Source organism: Echiichthys vipera (assembly GCF_963691815.1).
Source record: "Echiichthys vipera genome assembly, chromosome: 7".
Lineage (NCBI taxonomy): Eukaryota > Metazoa > Chordata > Actinopteri > Perciformes > Trachinidae > Echiichthys > Echiichthys vipera.
This window is the reverse complement of record NC_139832.1, coordinates 15,955,725-15,980,517: the sequence shown is the minus strand read 5'-3', so window position 1 is coordinate 15,980,517 and position 24,793 is coordinate 15,955,725. Positions and strand designations below refer to the sequence as shown.

General features: G+C 40.1%; 2 protein-coding genes across 8 annotated transcripts; both read left to right on the top strand.

Annotated features, from left to right (window-relative positions):
* The first annotated feature begins 373 nt into the window (after positions 1-373).
* On the top strand, positions 374-8,392 carry nr2c1 (nuclear receptor subfamily 2, group C, member 1). Of its 5 annotated transcripts, none has more exons than XM_083916533.1 (14): positions 374-469; positions 2,881-3,012; positions 3,294-3,527; positions 3,678-3,756; positions 3,862-4,041; positions 4,133-4,283; positions 4,437-4,533; positions 5,566-5,753; positions 6,108-6,267; positions 6,389-6,510; positions 6,665-6,807; positions 7,046-7,183; positions 7,327-7,432; positions 7,610-8,392. In XM_083916533.1, the coding sequence occupies exons 2-14, from the start codon at positions 2,941-2,943 to the stop codon at positions 7,779-7,781; spliced, it is 1,842 nt and encodes a 613-aa protein (XP_083772659.1). In that variant the 5' UTR covers positions 374-469; positions 2,881-2,940; the 3' UTR covers positions 7,782-8,392. The 5 variants fall into 5 exon arrangements, with proteins under 5 accessions (XP_083772659.1, XP_083772662.1, XP_083772660.1 ...); XM_083916536.1 differs by lacking the exon at positions 374-469 and adding an exon at positions 559-659 and having other exon boundaries at positions 5,569-5,753; positions 6,108-6,261; XM_083916534.1 differs by lacking the exon at positions 374-469 and adding an exon at positions 559-659 and having other exon boundaries at positions 5,569-5,753.
* A 3,274-nt stretch (positions 8,393-11,666) lies between these two features.
* Positions 11,667-24,477, top strand: LOC310949151 (transmembrane and coiled-coil domain protein 3-like). 3 transcript variants are annotated; one of them, XM_083916486.1, is made up of 4 exons: positions 11,667-11,799; positions 20,650-21,611; positions 21,883-22,018; positions 22,267-24,477. In XM_083916486.1, exons 1-4 carry the CDS (start codon positions 11,734-11,736, stop codon positions 22,567-22,569), a joined length of 1,467 nt encoding a protein of 488 aa, XP_083772612.1. In that variant the 5' UTR covers positions 11,667-11,733; the 3' UTR covers positions 22,570-24,477. The 3 variants fall into 3 exon arrangements, with proteins under 3 accessions (XP_083772612.1, XP_083772614.1, XP_083772613.1); XM_083916488.1 differs by lacking the exon at positions 11,667-11,799 and adding an exon at positions 18,087-18,184; XM_083916487.1 differs by lacking the exon at positions 11,667-11,799 and adding an exon at positions 18,287-18,367.
* The last annotated feature ends 316 nt before the right edge of the window (positions 24,478-24,793 follow it).

Genomic DNA, 24,793 nt, shown 5'->3' with positions numbered 1-24,793 from the left:
ATTAACGGTTTTACAAACGTGCATTCACTTGTCAAATACATTCAAATTGTCAAAAATGTTGACACAAGAAACAGGATTCTCAAACAAAAAGAATACAGGACACTACTACAACAATACAAAACATAACACAATCATGAACACACAAGGATTTAACTCATTTGTTATAAAATAAGATTTGCATAAATCATAAGTAGTTTAATCTATTCTTTATAATCTTAGCTATTCATAAAATGAAATATCTAGAGAAACTGCCCTCTTGCCTATAACTATATAAATATATATATTTTTAAATCAGCTCCCCACACCCACCCGTAGGCGATGAAGCGCGGCTAACTAACTGCGCATGTGCGTAAGTCGTTATTGATAAGAAAAGGTCACGAACTCTGACCCTCCCACTAACTACAAACAAACAGATAAAATATTAATTTATTGAAGACTATACATTATCTGACCCGACACCTCTTGACAGGTAAGACATATTTACTAATGAGGACGCATGAGATGTTTACAGACGAGACACGAGTGTCCAGTAACACAGGAAGGGAGGGAGTGTTCAGCAGCAGGTCTAGAGCAGGGAAGCAACCATTACCGGCTAGCACACAGCTAACCTAGCTCGTTAGCACTCTCGCCAGGAGCTCAGCACTTAAACATTAAAGTTGGTAAGTTATTGAATAATATTCATATGCGACTGCACAGCTGGTTCTGTAACTAAATGCATGTGTACGAGTCGCCATCCGCAGCAGCAATGTTGTTAACGGACATGCGTGTTAGCCAACGAGCTAACCGTGTTAGCTGTTGTTAGCTGCGGTGCTAGCGCTGCAAACTAGCCTCCATAAACTAAAAGCAGCCACTTCATTAATTCAAGTCTGTACGAGACAACGGCGCGTCGTGTAGTCAAACCATCATCTGTCCTGTTAAATCGCAGTCTGGTGGTGAAGTCCGGTACAAGAATTGATGCGATTTTCTTCAGTTTTTCAACACCGAAGCCCCGCCGTTGACTCTGCGCTTATGCAGCATCCTGGGCCTTGAACCTAACATGCTTTAACCCTTCAATGTTGACCTTTCACCCACAGGAAAAGAAATACCTTTATCTTCCGTATCGATTTTAAATAGCTGGCCGTCAAGAGCTTGTTTGTGTTGCCGCTGTTGCTAAATGGCTCATTCGTTGTCACTTTTACAGTGGTATTATGACGTACTTTATAACAAGGCCACCGATAGTACAGTTTAAAGCTAGCGCCGGCTACATTGGTTAGCACAGGCCACAAACTAACATTTGTTAGATGCACACTATATAAAATATATCAGATGTTTACATTTTAGCGTTTGGCTCATTGCAGACGAGTTCATGTTGACTCAATTAGCTCTTCACGTAGTTTAGAAACAACAACTTTTTGGCCAGAAATATCTTTTACCTAAAGGGAGAGGTAACTTAAACTAGTTACAGTTTTAACCGGAGGCTTACGGGTAATTTTAGTTTTCACGTTAAGTTTACAGGGTTCGTACCGGTGCTGGGGATCCTCCCATTTTAGTGTGGTGTTTTCAAGGTTTGAAAGGTGCTTGCATAAAAAATAAACTGCTTGAAATGTATGTTATATGGGTGGCATATATGATATAACGCAGATAAAAGATGATCTCCATAATTGAGCAACTGAAACCAGCATTATCTGACACTTTGTATGAAATTAGCTGTTGTTGATTAAATAGTTGGTCATTATACTTCTGTCGATCTATTAGTCCATTTAATTTTTCTTTCATTTGTCATCCTTATGTAGAAAGCTGTCTCAAACCATCATGTTGGTTGTTTATAACATTAACTTTAATATGATGAACAAGTGAAATAATCAGTTTGCTAAATACTGAGTATTGAACTGTATACAAATATGTAGAGTACCCCAGCTGAAAGGTGCTGGAAAAGCATGAAATTGCACGTTGAACTGCTTGAAAAGTGCTTGAATTTGACATTGGAAAAGGTGTAGGAACCCTAAGTTTAAGACTTACTCGCTCCTAATGGTCATCTTAATTAAATCCCTGAGCTTTGATACTTTATATCAAATTGAAAATTCAAGTCTGAGTTCTGGATACCTCGACACACCAGTATATTAAACATTCATGACATGTTTTATGGGGGCTTAATTACCCACAGAAGTGAAACATCTTTTAAAGGAAAAGGCTGGAAATATTTTGTGTCTTATTGTCAACACGTTTCCGTGGAAAACCAAAACCAACAGTTAATTGATCCTATTGATGAGTATTGTTAGACTAGCCTGCTTAGCATAGACCTATCAACCATTATAAAACATAACTGTGTATTTCTTGTTATAAATACTCACTAATGTGTACAAATCTGCTCCCAATGAAGAAGCACTATTACGCCTGTTGAACCTGTTCTAAAAACTACATCGCTCAGCTGTTTTAGGAAATGACTTAACCTTAATGGTGGAAGAAGTATTAAGAGCTTTCACTTAAGTAATAGTAACAATACCACCACTGTGTAGAAATAATCTAAGGCTGCTGCATTCAAAAACTCACGTAAGTAAAGGTACAAGTATTAGCATAAAAATAAACCTAGAGTCCCAAAAGTATAAGTACTCATGCAGAATGGCACATTGCAGTATAATATATTACCATATATTGTGTAATTATAATTATTGATGTATTAATGTGTAAGCATCACTAGCTTACTAGCTTAATTCATAATAAAATGCATAATTTATTAGTTCATTGTAGTTCATCAACATTGAAGTCAAAAGTAACTGGTCACTAATGTCAGATAAATGTAAGGGGATAAAAAGTACAATCTCTACCTCTGAAATGTAGTGGAGTAGAAGTATAAAGTCTGCTTTAATAAGTCATACATTAAAACATAATCTCTCTCTACAGGTGTGCATCCCTCACGGTGCACTGATGTGAAGCGCAGTAGAAGGTGTGTGCATTATCAGAATGGATGGACAGACTCAAAGGATTCAACTTGTGTCAGCAGACAGCAGCATGCCATTAGGACACAGAATCCAGGTGATATGACAGCCTTTTCACCACAAGGAATTTTTTATTTGAGTGATAAACAAAGTTTGCACATCTTATGCGAAATTAAGTCAAAGAATAGCTGACGGTGTAAATCAGCACTGTCTCGTATTTGAACCTATTTTCCCTAGTCCTCCTATGAAAAGCACTGTATTTTTTAATTTTTATTTAGTTAATTTATAATATCATTACTTTAACTTCTCCCACACAAGTTCTGCAAATACATTGAACACTCACTTACTCAGCACGTTTTGCTTTTTTATTTCTGATAGATTGTAACTGATCAGCAGACTGGACAGAAGATCCAGATTGTCACTGCACTTGAGTCATCTCCCCCTGGAAAGCAGCAGTTTATCTTGGCAAATGCTGACTATTCCCCTGGTGGGAAGGTGATCCTAACCAAGCAGGAAGGCTCACCCAACAAGGTCATCCTCGCCGCTCCAGACGGCTCTGGTGTTAACCAGCTGTTGTTTGCCTCCCCTGATCTGGCTGGGCAGCAGATTCAGGTATTGTCAAAAGATATTAGGGGCTTCTTTTAAGCCAAATGTGATAAACAAGTTACTGAAAGGTCTTGTGACTGAAGCATGAACATGTGTAGTCAGTGTATTGCAGTTTTTCTGTGTTAAATTATTCTATTGTCTCTGGTTGTTTGTCAGTTTGTGACTGAAGGGTCAGACCAGTCCATTGGAAAGCCGGTTGTGGAGTACTGCGTTGTCTGTGGGGACAAGGCCTCAGGTAGGAATTAAGTTTAGTTTGCTTTAATGTTATTATTTTTCAGTAACGCACATAACGTGAGCAAGTACTCGCCAACCTGACCCTGTTTTCTTTTTCCTTTTTCAGGGCGTCATTACGGAGCTGTCAGCTGTGAGGGCTGTAAGGGCTTCTTCAAACGCAGCATTAGAAAGAACCTAGTGTACACATGCAGGGGCTCTGGAGAGTGTGCCATCAACAAGCTCCACCGTAACCGCTGCCAGTACTGTCGACTGCAGCGTTGCATATCTCTGGGCATGAAACAAGATTGTAAGACTGTGTCATTTTCTATTTATCCAGTTGTCGGTGTATCATTAAAGACTGGCATAGATAAGGTCTGATGTCTTTGTTTTGTCTTTAGCTGTGCAGTGTGAGCGGAAGCCTGTTGAAGTGACCACCAGAGAGAAATCCGTCAATTGTGCAGCCTCCACTGAGAAAATCTACATTCGGAAAAACCTGTGTAGCCCTCTGGCTGCCACACCCACTTTTATGTCTGACAAGGAAACTGCTAGGTACAACCTTGTTACACTATACAATCCACAAATTGAGTTTATTGTACACACATATACAGTCTAATACTACAAAATGAACTGCGAGTTTGAGTATCATATTGCATGGTTCCATATTACATAATACAGTGTGAAATGTTTAATCTCTAACTTCAGGTCTACAAGTTTGCTGGAGTCAAGCATGATGCTCAACATCCAACAGCCCTTCCCCAAGCTGGAAAACACCATCTTGATTCCAGCATCCCCTGACAAGGTAACACTGATGCGGTCAAATAACAGTACATATAACTGAACTTTGACATGTCATTCCTAACTAGTCATTCTTCAAAATTAGAGCCTGAGAATATTGGAGTTTTACATCAGATTGATAACTTCCATTGGGGGAAATAAGTATTCAATGTGTCAACATCATATTGTTGCTGAAAAGCTCATTTGAAGTTTGCTAGACGGCATTTAGAGAAGCCTGTAGATTACTATGAGAATGTAGTGTGGTCAGATGAGACAAAAATCTAACTTTTCGGCAACAATAAGATGCGCCATGTTTGGAGAAGAAAGGGCTCTGCATTGACCAAAAAAATACCAAACCTATAGTGAAGTTTGGAGATGTAAGCATCATAGTATGGTGCTGTTTCTCTTCTCATGGTACCAGCAGAATCTGAATGACCAAAGGGAAGGTGAACAGAGCCATGCACTGGAAAATTCTTGAGAAGGCTCTTTTACCAACCAGGACAAGACATAGGACAATGATCCAAAACATACTGCAAGAAGAGACTGTCTGTTCCAGAGTAAGAAAATAAAGTTGTTGCAATGGCCCAGTTAAACATCAGACTTAAATCTAATAGAATATTTGTGGAAGGAGCTGAAGATCAAGATTTGAATGGACCAAAATCCAATCTGAAAACTGCAAGGCATTAGTTTCTTTGTACAAGAAGCATCTTGAAGCGGGCATTGCAAACAAAGACTTCTCCACCAAGTATTAAATACATTTCAATTTGCGTGATCAATACTTTTTTCGTGTCACTTTTATTTATTGCACCTTTTTTTTTATCTGTGCGGCTTTAAGTTAATACCGATTTCGCGTCTACATTTATTTGAATAGCTGCATGTTTTGAATACTTATTTCCCTCACTGTATAATTAAGAAAGGAATAATTGCTTGTTCATTAAAGATGGATGTATCTAAACATCAGTGTGATGTGGACAGCTTATGTTTGTTATTAAGTGTTATGTTAACTGGAGACAGAGCAGTGCAAACACATGGTTGATAATGACTGCTACCCATTCAGCAGGATGACCCATCACATGGTGACCTTGGTACGCTGGCAAATGTAGTGACGTCCCTCGCCCACCTCAACAAGGCCAGGGAGGCAAGTGACAGCGGCAATGATCTGATGGGAGTTGAAACGCTTAGCAACGGGGACAGCTCCATGACAGACATCCAAGGAGATGAGCAAACTGCAAGTGATATCACTCGGTGAGGGAGATGCCAAAAAGTATCAAGAGGCATTGATACTAACCAGTAATTGTTTCTGAAAAAAATGGACCATGTACTAGAAATCGACAGGAGCATTGAAATAAACCCAGGGGATGTTGTTTTCTGCTTGTCACAAAGCTTTAATAGAATTTCCTGCAGGGCCATGTGGTTTCTGACTCTGCTCGTAAGGACTTAATTAGATTCACGCACATTCAATCAAAAATGAACCATATCTCCTGGGTGCACAACAGTCCTATATTGTCCATTTCTTTGTAAGCTACAATGCATTAGATGTCAAACTCTAAACGTGTTGCTCTTTTACTGTTAACTTTGTGTTCATATTTTGTATATCAGAGCTTTTGACACCCTAGCAAAAGTCATGCACCCTGGTGATGGCTCAGCGGGAGACTCTTTGGAGGCCACAATGCAGCTGATGTCAGGAGACCAGTCAGGTCCTGTGGTGGAGTTGGAGGGAACTATTCTCTCTGACAGCCATATCCCTTTCAAGGTAAAGGTACAGCCTCTACTCTCATGAAATCCAACTGAGACCAAACCCCTTGATTATGTCTTACGAAGATGCACATTTTTCTGATTAAGGCTGCAATCATGTTTTCCCTCCTTACGTGTTCCTACAGCTTATGATGCCTTTGCCTGTGCCAGAGTACCTCAATGTCAACTACATCTGTGAGTCAGCTTCCCGGCTGCTTTTTCTCTCTATGCACTGGGCACGCTCCATCCCTGCCTTTCAAACCCTTGGGTAAGCTTTTGTCACATAATTTTGCGTTCTTTCATAACACCTTTTTAAAGATGCCATTGGACTTTCATTACATGTCAGTTATAAAATTATTGAGATTTCCCTTATGTGGCCGTACAATTCACTGTAGTTAATTTAAGATTATTTTATTTTACAGTGGTCAAGATAATGACATTAACTTAATGAAAGCCTGCTGGAACGAGCTGTTTGCCCTGGGTCTGGCACAGTGCTCCAACGTCATGAATGTTGGTACCATCCTAAGTGCCATAATCAATCATCTGCAGACCAGTTTACAGGAAGGTAGGAGGACTCTGCTGTTAGTTGCCTGCAACGTTTTTACACTTTAATATGATTTCAGAAGGTCACACAATGTTTTTCAGTGTGATGCTAAGGGGGAAACTAGGGAAAGCTTATGCCCTGCATATGGAGATCTGTCATGTTTGTTTTTGTGGCACAATTTGTCTTGAATTTGCTAAAAACTATTTTGATGCTCTATCTCTTACATCCTTGATTCCTCTTTTTTTTTGATGTCCTACAGATAAGCTGTCCCCAGATCGAGTTAAAATAGTAATGGAGCACATCTGGAGGATGCAGGAGTTCTGTAACAGCATGACCAAGCTGTCCCCAGACTCGTATGAATATGCCTACCTCAAAGCCATCGTTCTCTTTAGTCCTGGTGTGTAGAATAACTGGTCCCTTTACAAAAATGACATTTCAAGTTCTTGTCTGTTAGTGTTTCTTAAAAGGGAAAAAAGTTATACATAAAGCTATATATGCATGGACTCTTGTCTGACTGTGCATGTATTGTTTCCGTACTAGATCATCCAGGTATAGATAATACCCCACAGATAGAGCGGTTTCAAGAGAAGGCCTACATGGAGCTGCAGGACTACGTAACCAGCACTTACCCAGAAGACTCCTATCGGTCAGTAGGCTTTACCTCTGTACCAGATAATGCCAGCTCACTGACAGAAATGCAATAATGTACTAATACAGAGTTTCTAAAAATTTAGCAAGACAGATTTGTGATGATATCATAGATCAACTTGCTACAGTACACATGTTTCAATGTTATGTCTCATTTCCCCTTCCTTGCTCTTAGGTTATCCAAGCTGTTGCTGCGTCTTCCTGCCCTCAGGCTGATAAGTGCAGCTGTCACAGAGGAGCTGTTTTTCGCCGGGCTCATTGGCAATGTACAGATCGACAGCATCATCCCCTACATCCTCAAAATGGAGTCCACCGATTATAATAGCCAGGCCGTCTCTGGTGTCTGACACACTGTGCCATTTGTAATTGCAACATTGGACTATGAAAACTGGACAGCCAGCCAGAGTGCTCCACAGACCGATCACTGAGTGGTCACAACATACTGTATTTATGACACAGCATCCTATGGGAATTCTGTTTTCCACTCTTATCCTGCTCCTACTTCTTACTCCTCAGTAACCAGTCAGTAGAGCACAACCCACACAGAGGACAAATAAAATCAACTCCAGTGGAAAGAGAGCCTGCCAATATCTGCCCATTCAGGAATGAACCCTTGAAACCTGCATAGTAGATTGCGCTTTTTATTGTACATAGTATTTTATGCTTCATTGCCTCCAGGCCTTTCCTTATCTGAAGATCTTGTTTCTACTTTGAAGGAATCAGGATGGTTTGTTTTTCACTGCTTTCCTACATGGTCATGCTTTTTTTATTTTCTAATTATTATGAAGAAAAAAAACTTGTAATAATGTGAATTGATTTGTGAGATGTTATCGCAAAAGGTTATAACCTTTATTTCTTATTTGTTTGCCAATCCAAAGGATCCGGCAGCATCACTTGACAGATATTTGACATCATAAAATTGTGTATATAGATTTGTATATACTAGTATGCACCAAGAAGGCTGAAAGGGGAAGCACTTGGTAATTTGTGAAATTACATCGTTTGGACAAATTATTGTGGACGGAAAATGGTCAAGTCATTTGAAAATAAAAAACACGGTTTCTCTACTATTTACACAACTGAGCTTTGATTTGATTGAATATTAGTAAATAATGGATGGATCTCACTCCTAATATTTATCTCACCAGATTTGTCACCGCATGCAAATTCTTATGCACTACCAAATCACCACAAATATGATGTGCTTAGTCATGGTGGGACAAAATATAGGTGCATTATAACATGCTTTGTGTGGATGAAGAGAGGGAAGTATTTTCAGAGCGTTGCAAAATCCTTTCACTTACCTCTCACTCATCATCTTCAACCACTTGTCCCTGGGGTCGCGGGAGGCTGGAGCACCCTAAACGGAGCACCCTAGACAGGACACTAGTCCATTACAGGGCACAAGGAGACACAACCATTCACACCTACGGGCAATTTAGAGTAATCAATTAACTGAAGAACTGATGCGAGAGGGAGAGAACATGCAAACTCCACAGAGAAGGGCCCCCAGCGCGGAATCGAACCAGGTTGTTAAGGAACTGTTATCAGTGGAGTACTCTTTAAACTATTAAAAGTGCTAAACATTCTTTAGTTGGCCAGGTATCCCAAGCTAATCAAACTTTGACCTTTGTCAATCAAAGTCCCCCTGAAGAGGGTGTAGTGAATCTCTAGTTTTAGTAGGCTTAAGTATGATACCAGTAAAACTGACCCCATGCACACAAACATTTGACTTTGGAGTGACCACTGGACTCTTGTAAACAGATGCAATAATCCACAATCTGATTAGCTCGCATGTATTTAACAGCCCACTTTGATGAAGTACATTTACTGAGTTATCTGAACAACTTTAAAGAGTAAAACCTGCAATAGCTCAAATTTTAAATGACGCCTCCAGAAAACTCAGTAACCGACTGTGCTTGTTTGAGCTTGCCCCTGTTTATATAAACACAGCAGCTTGTTTACATGTTGCTCCTGAATTAATAATGCAAAATCTGTATCCTACCCTAGTGACTTATTGTTGCGTTTTCGCCGACTGATGTGCAAAGGGCTAGACCTTCAGTGTGAGCTATGAGCCAATCAGTTTTTCATTAGTGCTGTGCAGATTTGGGTGAACAGAGCTCGTAAGCTCCCTTTTGCTGTAGCTAACCCAGTGAGTAATTCGTGCAGCTGATTGAAGCCACTGATAGGACCATTAAAACTTAATGACCAGATGAATGCTATTGCCTACTGTTGATTTTTTTTAGAGAGCATTGTCCAGGGTATCCTGTGATTCTCCACAGCCCTATCATATCACATCACTTGACTCCCCCTCTTTCAGCCACAGAGGTTAATGCATGTCAGTGTATGGTGCACTCACTGTATGGTCTCTGCAAACAAAAGAAGACAGTCTAAACAAAACACTTATTGTATGTAGCTGTAAAAGGTTTAGCAAAGTGTGATGCAACATGGGCTTTTGTGCTCACAGCTAGGTGGATTAGCTCATTCCAAGCTGAATGAATGAGTGAAAGGGCCAGTTGGACTGTTCCCATGGCCTCTTAGGGCTTTGGGCTGCTTGAGCAAAACTTGGGAAAGGCCTGCACAACAAGGTGCCTCTAATTTCAATTCTGAACATAAAATAAAAATGCCAGCAGACGACATCCCAGCTCTGTCCAGTGTTATTATAGGTGATTTATGAATATCTCGGAGAGATCATTGGTGGCAGACCCTTATTTACAATGCTGTCGCATATACAGTAATAAAAGTCAGTGTCTTATGATCATACATACAATATAGAAAAGAATTTGTGAATAACAAAACTACAATACCACATTTTCAACAGATGTTGAGACACATTCTCACATTCTCAAGGTCGAAGCTGCAGTTTATTACCTCTACAATATTCAACCTGTTTATCATCAAGGGTATCCGATAAAAACGTATAATATTCCTGTCACACATTTGAATATTTATTTTTAAACATTGGTTTATTTGCAGAGTGTGCTACATGTTCAGTCCCTCACTGTTCTCTATATGTTCACTCCTTTCACTGAAGGTGATTATTTTCACATTAATCTTCACACTTGTTTGTTTAATTTGCACATTGCCCCCAAGTCAGATTGGTTTTCTCTTATTGTATTTTTGTTTTTACTTTACAGGCAACATGAGTGATACTGTTTTTAAAATCTGAATATCGGAAGTTTAGAGTCTATAATGGTATATAATAGCTTATTATAGTAATGGTTTTTAATACATAGTTTGTTCACAATTCATTTGGCTCTCCTTTTAATTTACCGAAATAGGAAATACTTTTTATATTTATATATTTCCCCATACTTCTGTATGACTGGTGGAAAGTACATTTACTCAGGAACTGTAAAATTTTGAAGTACTTGTGCTTATTTTGGTATTTCCATGTAATGCAACTTTGTATTTATACTCCACCACATTTCAGAGGGAACTTAACTTTTTCTCGATTGTTGTTTAACAGCCAGGGAACTAATTGCCACAGTTTATATGCAGAAGATATACTAATCTTAACAATTAAAATATCAGACCTTACTCTAGATGAAACCCAGCAGTAGACTATATAACGTAGTTGACCAGGTACATTAAAATGCTGCTCACTCCAATGCATCAGTAATTAGAATCCAATAAAACTTTTACTTTAATTGCATTTTTTGATAATACCTCTGTACGTTTTTTGACTCAGTGCTTTTACTTGTAACACATACTTGTTTACAGTATGTTTTCACTCAAGGAACTTCCTAGGTCGAGGCTACTTTTACACAAAATCCGTGAGTTAACGTGTGTAAAATGCAAATTACCTGAAAAAAACCCTTTATCTGAAACAGCAGTGCAACAGACCTTTTTGCTTTGATAAAGTGGCTATGTTCACTCCCCCAACATGTGACATTCTTTTCTTTTATAATAAGACGCATAAAGTGAAACTACCCTTTTATTATTGTTATTATTATTATTAATGTGGGAATGTTATTATTTAATAAAGTCCTCTTCATCACAAACACACCCCAAAGAAGCTGTTTTTTTTATTTTACTTTAATGTATTTTCTTATCTACCAGTGAGAGGCACGTGTGTTGAAAGAGTTAACCCCTCCCCGCGCAACCACCCTGCAGAGAGAAATAGGCGGAGTTTGGGTTCATAGTTAGAGGCCAGTCAGAGTGTGTGTGTGAGTGTGTGTGTAAGAGGGGGAGAGAGGGGGAGAGAAAGGGGTTCAACATGGATACGAGATCAGGGTCTTGAATTGTCTTGAATTGAAGAACCGACAGCTCTTAATTGACCACAGACCCGGGATTATTATGCCCAGCCCAAACGTGTCCGTGCGAACTTTATCTGAAGTGGAGAAATACCTCAGTAGCCGGATGGTGAGTAGCCTATCATGTGAACGCATTTTACAGCATTGTTGTGTCATACACGGCAGGTCCCTTACTGTACCAGCGATACATTGTTATCTGTTGATGTCCACGTCATGTGAAACCAACAGCTGCGCCGTTTAGAGCTGAATGTTCCTCCTTAACAAAGAGCCTTTAACCCTGTGATGCATTTGGGCAAATGCCGTAAAACAGCGTGTCTTTACGGAGACGCTGTAGTGGCACCGGGCTGTTTTGAAAGCTGTCACTGTAAACTCTGACATGTCCATACGGAACAATGCATTAGCGGCAAAACTAACGATTATTTCCATATCAATGTATCAATTCTATCGATTATTCGATTCATTTTTTGGTCTCTATAATGTCATGTAATGGCTAAAAATGCCATCCACAAGTCCCCAGATGTCTTTAAAATTGCTTGTATTGTTCAACCAATACAGTCCCAACAGATGTTCAGTTCAAGGAACATGCAGAATATTCCCATTGTTGCAGTTGGATTTTGGGGATTTGGTCTTAAACATTTATCTCCAATTGAAGGCATTGCTTGTAGAGTTGGGAAGATTTGCTGATCACAGAAAAATAACCAGCAGCCTTTTTGATAATCGATTGATTAATCGTAAAAATGGCAGAAAGTGCTGTTATTCACCCCCTGAAATATGGAAAAGTTCTGCTTTTGTATGTTTTATATAGGATTATAAAGTGAATATCTTTGGGGTTTATACTGATCTCCTTGGACTTTGAGAAACTGGGATTGGACATGTTTCACTATTTTCTGACATTTTATTGACCAAATGATTAATTTAGAAAATAAATATTAATCAATCATGAAAATAATCTTTAGCTGCAGCCCTAATTGTTTGACTGTTGTAGTGCAACCAAGTGATCAAGTACAGAAACTCAGTCCTGTAATGAAAACGTATTGTTTCTTGATGGATGTCGATTCATCCATGACTCCTTCATGCTGCAGTTTGTGGTGATTTTGTATTGCATTGCAGGTGTTTCTAATGTGTATTCATCCAACCCATTAAAATGGATAAAGCATTTCACATCCAACACAATACAGTCAAATAGTCTTTAGTAAGGTATTTATTGCAGTTGTTTCTTTTTTTTTGTAGCCAACAATGACTCAATGCCTGACCTAGTTTTTCAAGAGAGAAAAACTAAAACTGACCTCACCTCATCTGACGTGTAGTGGTGAAGCATTTAGGATATACGATATCATAGAGGAGGAAGCAGGATCTTCTCTAGAATGAAACATAATTTTTCTGAAACTATAATTGATTTTGTCATAGTGATAATCACATGGTCTTTAATACCACTGCACAGATCAGTACAATATATCCGAAATGTGAAGTGAAGAGTGAAGGAGTGTGTTTTACAGAGAAGTAGTTAAGCCCATTTTTTTTTGTAGTCCTAGGTCAATATGATAATTATCGTCTTTCTACGGGATCAATATTGTGAACAAATCATATTGAGATGTCATGATACACAGTTACACTGTTTAAATTGACAAAAAAACAAGCACATTAAGTCAAACTTTAAAATGTTATCTGAAATACCCGAAGGAATATCGTTTGAAAAATGCAGTTTTGGTTTTATAATCAAACTTTACATTACCACACAGTTCAATGTGATTAACATCAACTGGATTACATAACCCTTGATTTCATATACGTGAGAAAAAATCTTGTGATATATCGTGATACAGTCCTTCTTGAAAAGCAATAGAAGAAGAAAGATTTATACAGTCTATATCGTCAAAGTGATATACAAATGTCTATTTTTCACATTGTCTATCTCAATGTCAAAAAAACTGCAGCTGAACTGTGTGACGGCTATATTAACTTCATTTGGGTGACACTAAGTCCAATCTGATCCTTGCACGTTATTTAAATTTGAGTATATCCTTGGTTAGATATGAAATTATCCGGATAAAAGATTTTGGCCATATCGCCCAGCCACAGCCCAAATCACAAAATTGCCTGATTGTTCTAAACTATTGACTTAACTAAGAAAAAAAACAACCTTTAAAAACACCTTTAACATCACACTAACAGGTTTTTGGGGAAAACCATCCAACCGTTTGGACATGTTAATGTACGATGTTCACAAAAAATCCCCTGAGGTGCTGTGGCAGATCAGCCATTTAAAGCTAGGTGCTTTCTCAAAGTCACAGTGACACCGAGGAGAGGAATGCTCCGTCATGTGTGAGTCTCGTCCAACCAGAAAGTCAGTCATGTATCCTGTAGCAGGTTGTTTCTCTTCCTAATATACGCGTGAGCCTTCAGGCCGGCAACTCTTATCATCACTTCACAGGGATCATGCATCTGAAAGGCAGCTATGGCAGCATTCCTTCAGCCTCTTCAGCTTTTTATTAAGACTCCCCTGCTGCCATGTCAACAGTTGCTGATACTTCAGATTAAAATGTAAAACTATCTATTTTAAATTAATGAAGTAAATAACATTTCCCTTTTTAAATAGAGATTGAAAAATTCACACAAATAATTTGAGTCAATTTCTCAAGTAAACAATTAGACGGTTGTGATATAACGACCAACACAATATAATGGAACAACATCTCTGACGATTTTGGCTGCTTTGTGCAATTATGCTTTTCCTCCTTTTGTTGGCAGCAAATTACATTCCAGTTTTGTTCCTCAAAAAGCCATTGTGCAGCAGTTATAGTGGGTTAGAGGCCAAAGATGATGCAACACCTCAGTTTGAGTCTTTAACCCTCACTGGATGGTGGTGGTGAAAATCGGTGTTTCCCAAAGCCCAAGATGATGTCCTCAAAAGTCTTATTTAATCCACGACTCGATGATGTTCATTTTGCTGTCGTAGAGGAGGAAAGAAGCTAGAAAATATTTACATTTAAGGAACTAAATCAGAGAATTCTTTTCCTAAGAAAGAACTTAAAAAAGATTAATCGATCATCAAAATAGTTGCTGATTAATTTAATAGTTGACAGCTAATTGATTTATCATTGCGGCATCTACCGTATATAGAATGCCAAGTCTACTTGCAAACATGACAAATTTTTGTCTTTATTTTGTCCAATTCTGTAGAATACTGTCATGGAACATAATTTTTGTTGTTTATAGCATAATAACGTGTAATTTAATGCGATGAAGTGCAATGGTTAGTATACTGAATAAACTATATATAAATGGCAAGATCTGTCATGTTTTTCCCGGCTGATGAGCAGCTTGACTCTTCACCGACTCTGCTATGTCACTGGCTCTTTTCACTCCCTCACTTTGAATGAGTGCATTCATTGAATATAGATGCATATTTATCTTAATTGAATCACATTCCATACTTTCCCAGTCCATGGGGGCAAGCGTATGCTGGGAGTGTTAATGGGCTATTGATTTAGTCCTGGACCAGCTTGTCTATGAGATAATAGCGAATAAGTCTGAAGCAATTCACTCCACTGACGTCCCGGGGATTAGTCATTCAGGAAACTGACGACTTCAAACTCTGTTGCTAGTTTCATTTCCTCTGTTGTTGTTCTTATGACACATACGGTTTGGCCTCTAAAGAAAGGTTTTGCAATCAGAGTTTGACCACGCAGGCAGCTGTTGGATGCAGATGAGAGGAGGACATTTTGGGTCAGATTTCTGACTATAATCAAAGATGTGCTCACTGTCGCTCTCCCTCGTCCCCCTCTGGTTTTCTTTCCATTTCCCTGAGTGAGCTCTGAGTGGGAGAGTGTCTGTATCCATGAGGATCAGCTGGAGGGAATACCAATAAGCACCGCAGGCTTCTTCCCCTCTGTGGTTCTGTTCTCTGCTTAAGGGATGGGTTTGTTCCATCTCAATGAGTGTGCCAGCTCTATTGCTGTGTGTGTGTGTGTGTGTGTGTGTGTGTGTGTGTGTGTGTGTGTGTGTGTGTGTGTGTGTGTGTGTGTGTGTGTGTGTGTGTGTGTGTGTGTGTGTGTGTGTGTGTGTGTGTGTGTGTGTGTGTGTGTGTGTGTGTGTGTGTGTGTGTGTGTGTGTGTGTGTGTGTGTGTGTGTGTGTGTGTGTGTGTGTGTGTGTGTGTGTGTGTGTGTGTGTGTGTGTGTGCAATGACAGAGGGATGGCTAAATAAGTGTTGTCCTATGTACCACATTATTTTGACTCAAACACCTGTGCTTGTGGCTGCATGACCTGACCCTACATTGAGAACCGATGGTTTTACCAGATCACAGCTGCTATTGTGAGCATTTGCAAACATTACTTCCTTATAATGGGGACAATGCCTTCCTGTTTGCATAAGAAAAGTCTGTAGTTTTATTAAGTCCCCTCCTAACAGGGTGTGACGGCGAGTTTAGCAAGAAACAGGCACAGTTTCTGTACATCCTGCTAATCTAAACAAATATTTATTTCACTAATACTGCTCAGTATTTAGTGCACACCCACGGCATACCACTCAGTTATGAATAATGCTTGTGCTCGCTCCAGTTCAAGACTTTAATGCTGAATTGCTGCTTTGCCTGTTTCCTCTGGTGCTGCAGTGGACAGATGAGCATACGGTTTGTCTTTGCATGAAAAGTTGAATCGCTAACTAGATCATTGATCCAAGAGAGAGCACACTGCAGTGCAATATAAGCAGCATTTGCAGTTTCAATCGACTCCCCTGACTGTGCCCCCCAGAATGTAACTAAAGATTTGGACGGATTTCTCAAGCAGAACAACCCACTGTTCTGCCTTGTTGGGCTAAGATTGAGGCTAATGCAGTTGGATCTTTATGTTATGCTGTCAAGAGAGGTCAGAGCATATTAAATAGGTCATAGTGATGGACAGACGCTGTGTGCTATGTAGGGCAGCGTGGGGGGACAGGGAGCTCAAACAAGGCTGAGGTGTAAAGGAGGCACCCCGGGGGCACACAGGGCCTCCTGTAGAGCTTGTTACTGACGATTGGGATGATGTGCACTGCTGTGTTGTGTTGTTGGTGCACATCTGTTTTGGTTTCTCCGTTTTGTCTCCCACTTTCTGTCTGCCTCTCTTCTTCTACTCTACTGACACACTAATATCAATGGTTGAGTCAAACGGCAGTGGGCGTATGCCTGGCTCATTAATCTCACAACATAGTGATAAACCAGATTTTAAGCATATTATCAGACAGATGGGTCTAAACACAGACCAGCATTTAAATCCCAAAGAAGCACAGTCAGTGAGTGCAGGTAGGAGTTCATCCTGTTGCTCAAGGACACTCATACAGGTCACCTGGCTGAAAATGGAAACTCCATCTCCTTGAACTCTACCCTGTGTTGAACCTGTGAGCTCTCAATTAAGTACTGTCTGCCTAACAAGTCAGACTTAACCATGAGATTTCCATTTTACGTGTTGTCGCAGTTAGTCCTCGCCCTGTTTCACCCTCCAATCCCTGCTACCACAACCACCCCTGGAGTGCGCCAGCATAAGTATGGAATGGAGTGAAAAGTAGGGCAGCTCCCCAGCAGATTTGGGAAGACATTTTCATCAGCATGATTCTAATTAATTTTGCGTAGCCACTCATCCAGATAGACCCTCAGATTTCTCCAGCAGTAAGTCAGCGTGGGTAGAAATCTTAAGTAGCAGCAGCAGCGATGGCAGTGGAAATGGGCTTATTAAATTTCTTATCAAAAAATAGTCTTGATTTTTGGGTTTGAATGCATGTAAAACATCTGGGTCGTGTTATTCGTGTTACCCGAGCTGCTCTCATGAATCAGGCCTCATACTGCCAAAGGCCATCTTGTTTTTGTACAGTAAGTAAAGCTTACTCCCCTCATTCCAACTGTGTAATACAATTTTGGCTTGACATTCACTACTCCAGAGTTAGAATATGGATGTTGCATCAATACTCTTTCCAAATATATTTTGCTGCAGGCCTCAGCAGTCATCCATCCATAGCTGTCATGTCTCAAATTTACACTGATCCTACGTGATACCTCAACACCTTGAAGCAATACACGTACACCCCTGTGTTCTGTGCTTGGCCCCTAATGTTATGAGAATATTGAACATTTCAAAGTTAAGGCTGGTGGTGGAAGTGCCTGAGGAGCTAGCTTAGTTCCAGTACTGATACCATACAGTCGAAACTGTTTAGTCGAACAGAGAGCTCTTTGTGTTTGTTGTTTGAAACTGAAAAGACTGGGTAATATGAGCAACCTACAAACAAGCCTGCACTACACTTCCTCTTTAAGAAGGAGGATATTAGTCTTCTCTTTCTTTTGTATGACAAACAGGTTTGACAAAAGAGCAGCTTATGTGTAAACCTGATTGTTTTGACAAGAGATATTGCACTCACTGTGGAAGGAGCAGGATTGTGATTGGACGCAGGGCTCCTCGGGCTTAACGTCAGGCCAGTAAATCCATATGCAGTAGCTCCCTCATCAGAGTCCTCGACAGAGCAGAGGTAGGACGTGACAAAGTGTGCTTTTTTCTCCGCAGACAAAGAGTCCTGTGTTCAAGAAGGACAGATGCCAGAGAGGGGGAGAGAGTGGGATGAGGACAGAGGCTGAAATACCCCAAGCATGCTTGAAGAAAAAAGCATGGCATTCTCTGATTACATACTATTAGGGATAGGAATCGAGAACCGGTAACTAATTTGAATCGGAACTGGCGTCGTACAGCATGCCTCTTAGCTTATCAATTATTTTTATCAATGGCGGCATGTTTTTCTGACAACGTTAGTCATTGTATAACAATAGTACAAACTCTGCATCTACAACGCGTCAAAGTTGCAAAAAACGGGAGTAATGGCGGAGAGGAGGAACTGGTCCAAAGTGTGGCGTTATTGAAACATTAGTGCAGACAGGCTTAGCAGGTTTATCTTTGGAAAACCCAACAGCCTGAATGAAAACAAATGCTGTACAAATATCCTCTCATTTGATCTAAACTGTTCAGACTTAGATGAAAACCTGTTTACGCTAACTTTTTTTTTCCCAAACAGAAATTGGATCAGGAATCGATATGTGAATCGATTAAAGAATCGGACCTACAAGCAGAATAAATACCGGCATTGCTATCAATGAAAATCGTATTAATTCCCATTCCTTCACACATATACATAAGAAGTATGTGATATACCTGTATATGTACAGTATAATTATAGGCATAATAATCTAATTAAAACATGTAAGACTAGAGTTTACAGCAGATGGTTGATGCTTTACTAAGGCGCAGTGAGTGGCACGTTGAGGCAAATGCTAGTGCTAGCATAGTAACATGTTGACGTTTAGCTGGTATATTGTTTATCATGTTTACCATTTTATTTTTGCATTTTAGCATGCTAATTATTAGCTAGTTTGCTCTGATTACAAAGTATAGCTGAGGCTGGTGTGAATGATGTTTGTTTAGCAGGTATTAAACCAAAATATCGGACAAACTGACATTTTGACCACATAATGGTGTTACAGGAACATTAATGACCCTAGTTGTTGAGATGTGAGGGATGACTGTATCACCCTCACATAGTTGAGTGGGAGGTCATAGTAACAACAGCAAGTAATTGGTAATGTGTAATTGGATAACTTCCATCTAAAAGGTTTCGGTCGAAGGAATTGTTGTGAGTAAGAATGTGTCTTTGTTTTAGTATGTTACTCATTTTTTGTGCACCAATGTATGCTTAGTCATACTTAATCATCCTATTATTGGTAAACCCTGTTCCACCTGACAGTCATGTGTCGAGGAGTGTCAGTGTGTGGTGAACTCTAAATGCTTTGGTCAATTGTAAAGGTACTTAGCTTGCAATATGTAACCATTACGCATTACGTGTGAATGCTAAGCAGGATTCAGCCCTAAGTCTGTCTGAGTAAGCTGTGATCTGTTTATTTTCTACATTTGTAAGGATTAGTGCAGCTTTGTACAGCCCATAGTTCTTGCTGTACAGCACTTTATTAGGCTTGATCAGCATTCACTTCCTGTCATTACACTGGTGTTAATGCTGCTGTTATACTGTGATCATCTTGCAAGACTGGCTGGCTTGTTACATTACCACTGTGACATTGCAGTGTCATTTCACTTAAGCTGAAACTTAAAATTAATGATTACATTCTGCTGTTACCTCTTTATATGATGTCTTTGGGTTTCATGCCGTGGTTAAATTTGCTAACATGAGCCATATTTATTCTGTTTCACTTCCTCAAGTGTTCCGCAGACTTCTATGCTTGACAGTGAAGTATTGACACATCAGTCACGATCTGACTTTAATGTTGTCAAGCCTTTATTAGGAAAATGGCAATTTACTGTAAAAATAGGACTATGTCTGGAAAAGGGATTTCCCGAGCCTTGTAGCCATTTGTGACATTATCATTGACCTACATTAGATGTGCACGCTCCACTTCTTTCACACACATTAAAAGCTGTTATCTGAATGTTGTCATCTGTGTCATCTGTGTGCTATACTGTAAACAAACAGGATTAAATTCTGGCTCCTAAAACACAAGGTTTTAGGAGCCAAATAAGAGCATTACATACACCCAGATGGTCTCACTGCGGCAACCGCAGAAAGGCTGAATACAGCAGAGGCAAGGACTTGCTACAGGAGATATACTATTTATGAGGAGCAAATTCAGAAATGTCCAAAAAAAGCATTAAATGGAAATGTTTTATTACCCAACTCTTAGTTTAATTTTTTTGGTCATCATTTTGTCAACATACTACCAGCTGCTTTCCAAAGACACGAGTGGAAGCAGCAGCTTCAGTGGAGGTCATGGATCTAATTTGTATTGCATCAAATAGGAAATGTAGCTGTTGTTTACCTTTTCCAGATGACTTGTTTTGCTAATTAGACTCATTTTAATTGTAAAAGATCATCCCTGCAAGTGTTCCATAACAAATACAGGATCTGTATCTGATTGTATTGTCTGCTTCTTGTAGGACCGGAGTACTGAGGGCAGTTTCCTGAGCATCTCTGGGTCGATGCGTCGGGGTTCTTCAGAGAACAATCTGGACCTGGATCTGAGTGATGGAGGTCCTTGCCCTGCACCAGGCTTCGAGATCCAGCGTAGTCGCTCTTGCTTGGACAACCTCCAGCAGAAGATACTGAAAGTCACGGAGCAGCTGAAGATTGAGCAGACCGCTCGGGACGAGAACGTAGCCGAGTACCTGAAGCTGGTGAACAGTGCTGACAAGCTGCAAGTAGGGCGCATCAAGCAGGTGTTTGAGAAGAAGAATCAGAAGTCAGCTCAAAATATTTCCCAGATGCAGAAGAAGCTGGAACAGTACCATCGAAAGATGAAAGACAGTGAAATCCACTACATCCCATCCCCTCACTCTGCCAAACACAGCACGCTACCCAGGGAGTCTCCAAGAGAGCTGCTAAGGGACATGACTGGCAGTGGCCGACACCCGACCATGGACAAGATTAAGACCATCGGCCCGGGTGTTTCCCTCTCTCCTCCTTTCTTCTTCAGCAAGTCCCGGGAGTTTGCCAATCTTATCAGGAACAAGTTTGGTAGTGCTGACAACATCGCCCACCTCAAGACCACTCTGGATGCTTCCTCACCGCTGCCCACTGACAGTGCAGGAAAAGGGCTGAGTAGCAGCACCTCTATGATGAGCAAGCCCAAGTATCCCAGTGATGATGAGTGCTCCTCAGGGAGTGCCTCCATTTCAGCAGACAGTAACGGGCAACCAGCTGGGGGAGGAGTGTCAGCGGTGCAGCTACAGGGTCAGCAGGCCGGGGGAGACAGCCAGAGCAGACTGGCTCTGAGCCTGGAGGAGGTGAGGGAGATCAAAGATGCACAAAACCAGTTGGAGGAGGATATGGAGGAGATTAAGGCTCAGTTCAAGAGAGAGTATGGCATCATCAGCCAATCACTGCAGGAGGAGAGATACAGGTATGTTTACATGATATACTGTATTATATGATATAATATTTCCTGCTCCTTCAATAATACAGTACCGGGCCTAATGTCTAATTTTGTGTATCACATATATAATATATAAAAAAAAAAAATGTAAATAACCATAGCACTTAGATAATTTGAAGATAAGTATTCACTAAATGTAGATGTAAGTCATCACATTAACATCGGCAGGAGTTTACAGTATGTTCAAATCTGCCTATAAATGATAATTTTAAACAAATAATTCTGCATTGTCTACCAGGTACGAGCGTTTAGAAGACCAGCTAAGCGACTTGACAGAACTTCACCAACACGAGATGACTAATCTGAAGCAGGAGCTGGCCAGCATCGAGGAGAGGGTGGCTTACCAGGCCCATGAAAGGGCCAGGGACATACAGGTGTGTAATGGTGAATCTATTATGGAGTGATGCTTGATTTGGAAACTTCGGACCATGTGGCTTATTTTTGCATCATTAGAGCAAGGTACCAGCAGGCAGGTCAGATAGTTAGTAAAGTTTGTTGTGTCTCTCTGCTAATACATAATTCATCGTCAAGGGAAACTGTTAAATTGACAATGTCAGCAAAATGCCCTGAGCCATTTGGGAAACATTCAGACCCTGAAAGTCTCTCTCTCCATCTTTCTCAGGAGGCTCTGGAGTCTTGTCAGACGCGAGTGTCCAAGCTGGAGCTCCAGCAACTGCAGCAGCAGACAGTCCAGCTCGAGAGCCGCGACGCCCGAGTCCTGCTGGGAAAGAGCATCAACATCATGCTGGCCATCATCACCGTTATCCTGGTGTGTGTCTCCACTGCTGCCAAGTTTGCTGCTCCACTGATGAGGAGCCGACACCACGTGGTAGCCACCTTCATGGGAGTTTGTTTTCTGACCATATTTTGGAAGAACTGGGACCGTTTACAGTATGCCATAGACAGGTTGCTGGTGCCTGCCTGATAGTAAAGAGTGCACACTGAAAATAACACTGCAGAAACATGGACACTGTCTGTTGTCAGGATAGGACTGTCTCAGAGGATTGGTTGTACAATCGTCAGAAGACATGATCGCCCTGCATTTACAGAGGTCACTGTTTTTTAAAGTCAAACTGAAATTACATTTTGGTGATTTTTTTTTTCATGTCTAGAACTTGAATGTGTGTAACTAACAATTTTCATTTAACCTTAAAATAATATTTATATAACAGTAAATTGTCTTACTTCTCTAAGGATTGCTATGAAATCATTACAAGACATAAATAGTCAATTCAAGGATCAAGAAGGGCGGAGAGAAGTGCACAATATAACTTCCTCTTGATTATTCTTTCTCGTTTTTGATTCTGCTCAATTTTAACGTCTCTCAGACTATTAAAAACATGCGTACACAAACAAAACCTCAAGCTTGCTATCTTGTTGGTGACAGTTGTGAAATGTCACCCTAGGACCCTACTTGGACATTTTGGGATATAATCTCATTACCTTCTCATTAATTTTCTTGCTGAAATTCATATGAGAAGAGTGATACCATTGATAAATGTATGGTTAATGTGAAGCTACTGCCAGCAGCCAATTAGCTTAGCTGAGCATAAACACAAAAAGTGGGGAAAGGCTAGCATGCCTCACTAATTAACAAAACATCTAAACTTCTTGTTTGTTCAGTCTGTACAAAAACAAAATGTGAAGACGACAGCAAAATGGTAACCATAACCCACATCATGCCCTTTTTTTAGAGGGTCTGGGTTCCTCGTTGGTGTATTTTGTTACCCTTGCACAAAGACAGGGTAGCTATTTCCCTTTGTTTTGAGTCTTTATGCTAAGCTTAACTGACTGGCTTCTGGTTGTAGCTTCATATTTAAAATACAGACAGTTTGGTATGAATCCTCTAATCTAACTCTTCAAAAAGAATATTTCCCCAAGTGCTTTTCTTTTCCTTTAAATGAAGAATCTACAGACTACAACGCAGAGGCAATAGGCATCCTGTTCTTTTAATGTGTTTATCTTTGGTCATATCTTATTCTGTTTACTGTTCCTGATGTTTAAAGTGCAATATGTTTGATTTCAAAGAGCACTGTTTTTAAATTGTTTATTTTAGGGAGTGAACGTTTTACGTCGATGTTTTTCAGTGACAGGGTGCTGGTGCTGTGGGGGTTGGGTGAGGAAGTGTCATTAATGTTGGCATGAGAGATCCATAACCACCGAAGCCACTGCTGGGCTCTGATAAGACCTGCTGTCTCCTCTCTCAAGGGCCAAAAATCAATCGCACTGCATTACCGTGCTGGTAGTGCGGTAATATCAACACAAACCAGCTCTCCAGTGCAGGCACACATGCACGCATACCCAAACAACACATAACAGAGTTACTTGGCTCTCTTTGTATTATGGGTCTGTTTGTATTTTACTAATAATGTGATTGAGAGGCGATGGGTTATACTGTGAAAAAAGGCCTTTTTCCAAGGAAAAATGCAATTCCCTTTTCTTAATGAAGCAACAAACCGCCTTTAGTACTCCGGTGATGACAGAGGGGTGTTACAGGCTCTAAGTGATGATCTGTGAGCCAATTATTTTGACTGATTAATGTGTTATATCATGTTTACCTTACTAACATTGCCTATGATGATCTTACATGAAGCTACGGACCACTTTTTAATGTTTGTCTGCCATAATAACATGTTTGTGTTGATGTTTGTTGTTGTCTCTCTGTTGTTCCACTGAAGGTATCTCTTTGTTTTGACATATTTGAGGAAGTTGATATAACTACAGATCTGGTTTACATTCTCATTTCATCTCTGGTGTACTGTGTGATCAATCAATTGAATATTCATGCATTATGTGCCTTTGTCTGACACTTTCTGTTAAATTAAACAAGCCTTTTTAATCAACTTGTGAATGATGTTTGGAATTATTGTTGTTTGGTAATTTAACATTGTATTTGTCATGTTATTGTTGTTTTCTTACATATTCAAGTCACAGCAGTGTGGACAACTGTCAGAAAAGCCCATCACTCTGTGAATGCTTAGATTATATCCTGATGAGCAGGTGACCCTTTCCATGGCAGCCTCTGTGTATCATGTGTATAAATATGTGGGTTTGAACGGGTGGATATGGCAAGTAGTTTAAAAGCGCCTTGAGTTGTCAGAAGACTAGAAAGGCACTATAAATACGTCCTTTCAAAATACTTCACCACA

Bases quoted from the DNA above. Each gene is read 5' to 3' on its own strand.
- nr2c1 (XM_083916533.1), top strand. From the start codon at position 2,941: ATGGATGGACAGACTCAAAGGATTCAACTTGTGTCAGCAGACAGCAGC. The intron at 3,757-3,861 runs GTAGGAATTAAG...TTCCTTTTTCAG, and splicing joins CTGTGGGGACAAGGCCTCAG to GGCGTCATTACGGAGCTGTC. The intron at 4,534-5,565 runs GTAACACTGATG...CTACCCATTCAG, and splicing joins TTCCAGCATCCCCTGACAAG to CAGGATGACCCATCACATGG.
- LOC310949151 (XM_083916486.1), top strand. From the start codon at position 11,734: ATGCCCAGCCCAAACGTGTCCGTGCGAACTTTATCTGAAGTGGAGAAA. The intron at 11,800-20,649 runs GTGAGTAGCCTA...TGCTTCTTGTAG, and splicing joins AATACCTCAGTAGCCGGATG to GACCGGAGTACTGAGGGCAG. The intron at 21,612-21,882 runs GTATGTTTACAT...ATTGTCTACCAG, and splicing joins CTGCAGGAGGAGAGATACAG to GTACGAGCGTTTAGAAGACC.